At 42.7% G+C, this 10,342-nt stretch overlaps 1 protein-coding gene across 1 annotated transcript; it reads left to right on the top strand.

The window, feature by feature from the left end:
* Positions 1-65: 65 nt before the first annotated feature.
* On the top strand, positions 66-10,241 carry LOC106598858 (succinate dehydrogenase [ubiquinone] flavoprotein subunit, mitochondrial). The gene is made up of 15 exons (XM_082959356.1): positions 66-214; positions 650-733; positions 1,040-1,201; positions 1,523-1,666; positions 2,625-2,789; positions 3,155-3,303; positions 3,466-3,590; positions 6,183-6,351; positions 6,616-6,811; positions 7,035-7,206; positions 7,340-7,458; positions 8,066-8,177; positions 8,604-8,734; positions 8,976-9,089; positions 9,408-10,241. The coding sequence occupies exons 1-15, from the start codon at positions 164-166 to the stop codon at positions 9,492-9,494; spliced, it is 1,980 nt and encodes a 659-aa protein (XP_082815482.1). The 5' UTR covers positions 66-163; the 3' UTR covers positions 9,495-10,241.
* The last annotated feature ends 101 nt before the right edge of the window (positions 10,242-10,342 follow it).

Genomic DNA, 10,342 nt, shown 5'->3' with positions numbered 1-10,342 from the left:
GTCAAAAGCCATGAGCCCCCCCCTTGTTTTCAAGACGTTTGAGATGGTTTCTTCCAGTGGGCGGGGCCCCAAGAAGGAATTGATTTACCTCCAGTCAGTATAGATCTGTTCTTCCTAGACAGTTCCTTTCTAGCTGTTAGCAGTAAACCTGGGAATAATAAGGATGGCAAGTGTATCCAGAGTCCTGACCAAGAGGTTTTTATTAGCTAAAGCCGTGAGTTTAATAACTGTTGTTGGATAATGCATTTGTGTAGTCTGTGAAAAGTCAGTTTTGTAACTCTGACGCAGAGGGAATGCTTCTCTTACAGCTTTCGTAACCAGCAGCAGACAGCCTTTCATAACAGTCCTCCAGGCCAGACCAGACCCTTTGTTACATAACGTTAGCTGTCTGAGAGTCACTTTTTGAATATGTTAAAATGTCAAAGAAAAAATACCGTACTTGCTAAATGACCTATTTAGCAAGTATTTAATATCCCTATGACAGGGATATTCTTTGGGGGTTTTGAGTGTTTTTCCACCTAGATTTGATTGAATATGTTGCTGGTCCAGTGTGAAATTATGATGGTTTTTGTTTTCTATGTATTTGAGAGTTAATTATATGTCTATGATCTCTACCTATTGATTTATGATGTTATCCCCATATGAATAGCTCCCTGCAGCAGCCCGATGTAGCTCCAGGAACATCCACTTCTCCATCTATGGGAAGAAGGACAACGCCAAAGTGTCAGATGATGTGAGTTTTACACAAGCATAACACCGCCTGTTTTTCTAATTCTTTCGTTTAAAGCAAGACACATTTTTAAATAAAGGTCTTCAAGAGACATTCTTGTTATGAAGTCATTTGTATTTACATATTGTATTTACATATCTACATACAATATGCATCGTTAAAAAGAAAGAAAAAGGATTCCCTTTTATTTGGAAGATTTGCTCGCAATTTACACTGTCATATCAGCCATGTTTTTTTGTAGTTATCAATATCCACAGGAGGTCAATGTCTGTCTGTGTGTATCCGAGTCAATATTATTCTGATCCTCAGATCTCAACCCAGTACCCGGTAGTGGATCATGAGTTTGATGCGGTGGTGGTAGGGGCTGGGGGAGCAGGTCTGAGAGCTGCTTTTGGTCTGTCTGAGGCTGGCTTCAACACGGCCTGTGTCACCAAGCTGTTCCCTACTAGGTCTCACACTGTGGCAGCACAGGTAGGCCTATGCATATTTAGGGGTGAATACCTAACTTCAGTCTCCCATTGACATCAATGCATCAAGGGATTCGTACCTCATTTCATTTTTTTCATATTTTACTAGTCGGAGGGAATTGGGGTTTGGCTTGGGAGTAGTTGGGTAGCTTCTCAACAATCACCTGTAGTTGAAGTGCATGTGAAGAGCAATTACTATCATTACAGTACTACTGTGATGAATGAATAGAAATAAACTTTATTCATTTACCGTTCTACATTTGTGTCCTATCTTAAAGTCATAATGAACTGTTGAATTCATTTGTGTTGATTTTGTCCAATCCAGGGTGGGATCAATGCAGCCCTGGGTAACATGGAGGGAGATGATTGGAGGTGGCACTTCTACGACACAGTGAAGGGATCTGATTGGCTAGGGGACCAGGATGCTATCCACTACATGACAGAGCAGGCCCCAGCTGCCGTGGTGGAGGTGAGAGATAATTATTGCACTACATTTTGAACATTATATAGGGTGCAATTTCAGACACAGATCCTGGTGTTTTAGTCTGTTTTTCCCCAAAGACATAAAATAAAGTGCTGGAATATGTGTAACGTCTGTTTCCAACTCACACTGTCAAAACACGTAGAAACCTGAACGCAGGTCACTTTCCAGCTCGCACTCTCAAACACATAGATTCCCCTGAACGCAGCTCACTTTCCAGCCCACTTTCCAGCTCACACTCTCAAACACATAGATCCCCCCCCTGAACGCAGCTCACTTTCCAGCCCACTTTCCAGCTCACACTCTCAAACACATAGATCCCCCCTGAACGCAGCTCACTTTCCAGTCCACTTTCCAGCTCACACTCTCAAACACATAGATCCCCCCTGAACGCAGCTCACTTTCCAGCCCACTTTCCAGCTCACACTCTCAAACACATAGATTCCCCTGAACGCAGCTCACTTTCCAGATCCCAATCACCTGAATTCTGATCACCTGTTCACACACCTGTATGTCATTATCACACACTATTTAGTTCAATTCTTTGCATCCCATCATTGTGAGGTATTGTTTGTTTTGTGACACTTCTATTCGGAGCTCTGTTTTTCCTGTAATTTACTCCTCCCGTGTATGATAGTTTTTGCCTGCCTCACTAATGACGCCTTTTGCCTATTCCCTGCCTGTACTTTAGCTTTTCGGATTTCCTGTTATCAACCTATTGCCTGATCTCCTGGACGACGTTACTAGCCTTTTCCCTGCCTGTACTGCTGCCTTTTTGGACCCCCTGTGTATGACCTTCTGCCTGCCCCTGGATCCAGCTACCTGCCTCCTCCTGTGGTCCTTTACAATAAACACCTGCTGCACCCTGCGCTTGAAACCATCTCTGTCTCCCATCGTGTTCATGACAATATGGTTGTATCACATTGTTCTTTATGTCCCCCGCTAGCTGGAGAACTTTGGAATGCCCTTCAGTCGGACAGAGGATGGGAAGATCTATCAGAGGGCCTTCGGGGGTCAGAGCCTGAAGTTTGGAAAGGGAGGCCAAGCACACCGATGCTGCTGTGTAGCTGACAGGACTGGACACTCCCTTCTTCACACATTGTATGGACGGGTATGTTGAATGTTACCATGAGACAGTTACTCGCTTTGTTAAACATGTCCTCTAGTTTGGTTGGATCGTTGACTGATTTTTATTTGACAGTTAAAACACATTACATAGATTTTTTTAAACTTGACAGGAATAACACAAAGTCATTGACTTATTTCCATTGTGGTCCCTAAGGTGAATGGTACAAAAACATGTCAAGGCCAATGTGTGGTAGTTGAACAGTAAAAGCTGGAAACAGAGCTGAGGCAAGGGTTTAGTTTGCATTAACGAGTCTGGCTTCAGTCTGAGACCTTGCATAGATTGACTGTTATTTATACAACCATGTACCTTTTTTGATTTTCAATGTCCCATTAATTGTTCTTCTCCAGTCCTTAAGGTACGATACCAGCTACTTTGTGGAGTACTTTGCCCTGGATCTGCTGATGGAGGATGGTGAATGCAAAGGAGTGATCGCTCTCTGTATGGAGGATGGATCCATCCACCGCTTTAGATCCAACAACACTGTCATCGCTACTGGGTATGCTTGTTCATGTCCCAGAGCCTTTCATACTTCTCCTGTCCCTCAGAATGAAGCCCTGTAATGTCCTGACAATCGCTTTGAGTCAGTAGGATTATACATCGCAAATGTCTACACCAGTAGCAACCTCCTTATATCCATTATCTCTCTTTGTATGTGTAGTGGTTATGGCCGTACCTACTTCAGCTGTACCTCAGCCCACACCAGCACCGGGGATGGCAACGCCATGGTAACCAGAGCTGGCCTACCATGCCAGGACCTGGAGTTTGTACAGTTCCACCCCACCGGTAAGAACCACAGCCACTAACTATACTGTAACTATACTGTAACTATACTGTAACTATACTGTAACTGGTAAGAACCACAGCCACTAACTATACTGTAACTATACTGTAACTGGTAAAAACCACAGCCACTAACTATACTGTAACTATACTGTAACTGGTAAGAACCACAGCCACTAACTATACTGCAACTATACTGTAACTATACTGTAACTATACTGTAACTGGTAAGAACCACAGCCACTAACTATACTGTAACTGGTAAGAACCACAGCCACTAACTATACTGTAACTGGTAAGAACCACAGCCACTAACTATACTGTAACTGGTAAGAACCACAGCCACTAACTATACTGTAACTGGTAAGAACCACAGCCACTAACTATACTGTAACTGGTAAGAACCACAGCCACTAACTATACTGTAACTGGTAAGAACCACAGCCACTAACTATACTGTAACTGGTAAGAACCACAGCCACTAACTATACTGTAACTGGTAAGAACCACAGCCACTAACTATACTGTAACTGGTAAGAACCACAGCCACTAACTATACTGTAACTGGTAAGAACCACAGCCACTAACTATACTGTAACTGGTAAGAACCACAGCCACTAACTATACTGTAACTATACTGTAACTGGTAAGAACCACAGCCACTAACTATACTGTAACTATACTGTAACGGGTAAGAACCACAGCCACTAACTATACTGTAACTATACTGTAACTATACTGTAACGGGTAAGAACCACAGCCACTAACTATACTATAACTATACTGTAACTGGTAAGAACCACAGCCACTAACTATACTGTAACTATACTGTAACTATACTGTAACTGGTAAGAACCACAGCCACTAACTATACTGTAACTGGTAAGAACCACAGCCACTAACTATACTGTAACTGGTAAGAACCACAGCCACTAACTATACTGTAACTGGTAAGAACCACAGCCACTAACTATACTGTAACTATACTGTAACGGGTAAGAACCACAGCCAGTAACTATACTGTAACTATACTGTAACTGGTAAGAACCACAGCCACTAACTATACTGTAACTATACTGTAACTATACTGTAACTGGTAAGAACCACAGCCACTAACTATACTGTAACTATACTGTAACTATACTGTAACTGGTAAGAACCACAGCCAGTAACTATACTGTAACGGGTAAGAACCACAGCCAGTAACTATACTGTAACTATACTGTAACGGGTAAGAACCACAGCCAGTAACTATACTGTAACGGGTAAGAACCACAGCCAGTAACTATACTGTAACTATACTGTAACGGGTAAGAACCACAGCCAGTAACTATACTGTAACTATACTGTAACTGGTAAGAACCACAGCCACTAACTATACTGTAACTATACTGTAACTATACTGTAACTGGTAAGAACCACAGCCACTAACTATACTGTAACTATACTGTAACTGGTAAGAACCACAGCCAGTAACTATACTGTAACTATACTGTAACGGGTAAGAACCACAGCCACTAACTATACTGTAACTATACTGTAACTATACTGTAACTGGTAAGAACCACAGACACTAACTATACTGTAACTGGTAAGAACCACAGACACTAACTATACTGTAACTGGTAAGAACCACAGACACTAACTATACTGTAACTGGTAAGAACCACAGCCACTAACTATACTGTAACTATACTGTAACTGGTAAGAACCACAGCCACTAACTATACTGTAACTGGTAAGAACCACAGCCACTAACTATACTGTAACTATACTGTAACTATACTGTAACTGGTAAGAACCACAGCCACTAACTATACTGTAACTATACTGTAACTATACTGTAACTGGTAAGAACCACAGCCACAACTATACTGTAACTGGTAAGAACAGCCACTAACTATACTGTAACTTTACTGTAACTGGTAAGAACCACAGCCACTAACTATACTGTAACTATACTGTAACTATACTGTAACTGGTAAGACCCACAGCCAGTAACTATACTGTAACTATACTGTAACTGGTAAGAACCACAGCCACTAACTATACTGTAACTATACTGTAAGTATACTGTAACTATACTGTAACTGGTAAGGACCACAGCCTGTAACTATACTGTAACTATACTGTAACTATACTGTAACGGGTAAGAACCACAGCCAGTAACTATACTGTAACTATACTGTAACTGGTAAGAACCACAGCCACTAACTATACTGTAACTGGTAAGAACCACAGCCACTAACTATACTGTAACTATACTGTAACTGGTAAGAACCACAGCCACTAACTATACTGTAACTATACTGTAACTATACTGTAACTGGTAAGAACCACAGCCACTAACTATACTGTAACTATACTGTAACTGGTAAGAACCACAGCCACTAACTATACTGTAACTATACTGTAACTATACTGTAACTAGTAAGGAGATCCATGGCCACTCCCCACTTATAAAATCCATATTTACTGTAAGGATTTGTTTTAAGGTCAACTGACTGACCTTTCATTACGTAAATGCAAAGGTCATCAGTGTATATTTGACCTGAGGTGACACCTGACACCATAGCTGTGATGTAACCCTGTCAGGTATCTATGGTGCCGGCTGCCTCATCACTGAGGGTTGCCGTGGCGAGGGAGGGATCCTCATCAACAGTGAAGGAGAGCGCTTTATGGAACGCTACGCTCCCAACGCCAAAGATCTGGCCTCCCGGGATGTGGTGTCACGCTCCATGACCATTGAGATCCGCGAGGGAAGGTATGATAATCAACAATACTGAATATTGATTTAATTACAAATTTCACTCCACCAGTAGTATCTGACTCAATCCCTAACCCCCTTAATAGCATTCGTTCTTGAAGATGGAAGTAAAAATGTAATTGGAATTTGAGGCCACAACTTGAAATTGGCACTAAAATATATGATTCGACCTGAAAGACTCTCTCGCACAGAAAGACTCTCTCGCACAGAATGACTCTCTCGCACAGAAAGACTCTCACAGAAGCCTTTTTTCATTTCCAGGGGTTGTGGTCCAGAAAAGGACCATGTGTACCTGCAGTTGCATCACCTGCCCCCCCAGCAGCTGGCCACCCGCCTGCCTGGTATCTCTGAGACCGCCATGATCTTCGCTGGGGTTGACGTCACCAAAGAGCCCATCCCTGTCCTGCCCACCGTCCACTACAACATGGGAGGAATCCCCACCAACTATAAGGGACAGGTAGATTAGAACATTCTTTACAATTCTCACTGTTAGTTTGGGGGATTTGTCTCCGTAAGGGATTGTGAGCACTATGGCTGGGTAAGATAGATTGATTGATTAGTTGACAACATTTATTGTCCTTCAAGAAACTTCACGTCAATCAATCAGTCTTACCCAGAACTAGATGGACATTATTTGACTGTAGACCGACCTGTAACGGTGTTGGTCATCTCCCTCTCAGGTCATAACTCATCCAGATGGGGAGGACAAGGTGGTGCCAGGGCTGTATGCCTGTGGTGAGGCTGCCTGTGCCAGTGTCCACGGTGCCAACCGGCTGGGTGCCAACTCCCTGCTGGATCTGGTGGTGTTTGGCAGAGCTTGTGCCCTCACCATCGCTGACACCTGCACTCCAGGTAAGCAGGCTCTTCACATTATGACTGATTGGTTAGATCATTGGTTGATTTCTTTATCAGTCATGTTAAAAAACAAATGGCTAATAATGCTTTAATATACTTGGAGTTTGACTTTCTCTTTTTGACATTCTAGGTGAGAAGCTTTCCCCACTGAAGCCCAGTGCTGGAGAGGAGTCTGTGGCCAACCTGGACAAGATCAGGTTTGCTGACGGGAACACCAGAACCTCTGAGATCAGACTCAACATGCAGAGAGTGAGGAATACATGTTGACTAAAAGGTTTTCTGTTGAAATGTATTGGCATCTGTATCCAGTCTAGTGTATTTAACTAGGCAGTGGTACACATAGAGCAAGGCTCCCCAACCCTGTTCCTGGAGAGCTACCCTCCTGTAGGTTTTCATTACAACCCTGTTCCTGGAGAGATAACCTCCTGTAGGTTTTCATTACAACCCTGTTCCTGGAGAGATACCCTCCTGTAGGTTTTAACTCCAACCCTGTTCCTGGAGAGCTACCCTCCTGTAGGTTTTAACTCCAACCCTGTTCCTGGAGAGCTACCCTCCTGTAGGTTTTAACTCCAACCCTGTTCCTGGAGAGCTACCCTCCTGTAGGTTTTAACTCCAACCCCAGTTGTAACTGACCTGATTCAGCTTATCAACCAGCTAATTATTAGAATCAGGTGTGCTAGATTAGGGTTGTAGTGAACCTACAGGAGGGTGGCTCTCCAGGAACAGGGTTGGAGTTAAAACCTACAGGAGGGTAGCTCTCCAGGAACAGGGTTGGACAGTCCTGACATAGATGTTTCATTTGTCATGTCTGAGATCTTTCAAACCAATCTTCTTCTCTTTTTGTCTCTGTCTCCAGACGATGCAGAACCATGCAGCAGTGTTCCGTACCGGCGACGTTCTGAAGGAGGGATGTGACAAGATGGACGCCATCTACCAGACCATGGAGGACATCAAGACATTCGACCGTGGTCAGTAGTTTACCTCAAATTAATATTCAGAGTTGATCTCACTTAGATGTGTTGACTATGTTGTTATCATATCTCTTGATTCAGTCGTTTTCGGTGAGATTTAGGACAGTTTTACCCATAGCTGTAGGAAGTAGAGGTCCTGAGGGTGCTGCAGCACCCCCTGAAAAAAATCATGTAAAAATAAAATATATATGGTTCACAAAAGTAGTGCTCTGGGCCTTTTCTAGTCCTATATTTGCAGACCGATATAAAAAATTCACCCCCGTCTGCAAAGAAATCTCAACAGCTCCACCCCAAAGCTACTGTACTTCCTGCATCTATGGATTTACCAGACATAGATTAAAACACTTCTCCTGGACTCAGGACCGTCAGACCACAGGATTGGTGTTGGTTGTTGTAACTAACGTTTCCCTCCCGTTCGGTCAGGTATGGTGTGGAACACTGACCTGGTCGAGTCTCTGGAGCTGCAGAACCTGATGCTGAACGCGGTCCAGACTATCCACTCTGCCGAGGCCCGCAAGGAGAGCAGGGGAGCACACGCCCGGGAGGACTACAAGGTGAGGGGAGGATGGATTCTCACCTGGTTAAATAAGATGAGGAGAGCACTCTCCAACCAGCCACTCAAATGAAGTGATCTGCAACTCAGGGTCTCAAAGCTGCACTACACTTCTCCCAATTGTAGCGATACAGGGATTGATTGGCTGGTTGATTTATAGATGAATTGATTTGCTGAATGTCCGGTTGGTTGGTTGGTTAATTGATAGGCAGGGGACTTAAATGTGACTTTGTGTGTTCCAGGACCGTATGGATGAGCTGGACTATGCCAGGCCTCTGGCAGGACAGGAGAGGAAGCCTTTCCATCAGCATTGGAGAAAACACACCATGTCCACTGTGGATCCTAAGACTGGCAAGGTAAAACAACTACCACGACTCCTGTCTGTGTGTCTGATGGAAACACATAGGGACAATCTTCCCTGAACAGAATCAAGCCTGTCTGGACTAAAAAGCATGCTCTTGATCGAACATACTGTTTAGTCCAGAAATAGGTTTTTGGATGGAGAAAGACAAATGAGTGACTGATCTGTTATTAGGAGTCTGATCTGATATTAGGAGTCTGATCTGATATTAGGAGTCTGATCTGATATTAGGAGTCTGATCTGATATTAGGAGACTGATCTGATATTAGGAGGCTGATCTGATATTAGGAGACTGATCCCTGTCATGTTCCAGGTAACTCTGGAGTACCGACCAGTGATTGACACCTCTCTGGACCAGGAGGAATGTTCAGCCATCCCTCCAGCCATCCGCTCCTATTAAGACTATCTCAACAGGAACACTCTTATTTATTATTGCCAGTCTGTCCGCTTCCAGCAAAACCCACCTCGGATCCATTTCACTGTATGACCTTCACTCTGTGTGAGGGAGCACTGTAGATAGGGAATTATTGCTTTCTCACATGCAGTTTGACTTTCAACCCACATTGTGCAAGCAAATTAATGAAGGTATTGTGATTGAAGTTTGTAAATATAGAACTGTTTTATAATTGTCTGTTATATGAAGTTGTAGAGTAGTTCCCTATAGGTATATAGTTACCTAAATACTCCCATTCCATGTGCCCTTTATTATCCGCTGATACCATAATATTAGGACTCTAAATGGAATACTGAATTTGAATATTGTGTAATGATTGTAGTTCAGAGTGCTAAGACATCCTATTTCCTGTAGATGTCCCTTCAGCATCATTAACACGCAGTCTTTAGGGATTATCCTTTCAGGATCAATTCATGTGTACAACTGGCGTGTGAACAGCAATATTTCCTGGGAAGTTTGATTTCACTCTGCTTGCTACAGGTTATCCACTTTATGGCAATATTTTAAAATATACTCAACCATAGTTGTCTTTGTGCTATTTACTGGTGGAATATAGTGGACATTAAGACAATTAGGATGGGTAAAATAAATGAAATACTATGTATGTTACCAATAATTAATTTGTCTTTGCTTTGTTCTTATGTTCTGTGTATTATTTAAAATGTGTCATTAAACTTTAAATCATTAAATCAACTCTAGTCAACTTTCTTTTCTATTCATTTGACGATGTTTGACCATTTCATTCATGTCACCTGGCTACCTAAACAAGAACAGCACATGTTCCTCTTCTCTCC

The sequence above is a fragment of the Salmo salar genome, chromosome 02 (assembly GCF_965601325.2).
Source record: "Salmo salar chromosome 02, fSalSal1, whole genome shotgun sequence".
Taxonomy (NCBI): domain Eukaryota; kingdom Metazoa; phylum Chordata; class Actinopteri; order Salmoniformes; family Salmonidae; genus Salmo; species Salmo salar.
This window is presented reverse-complemented; position numbering and strand designations above follow the sequence as displayed.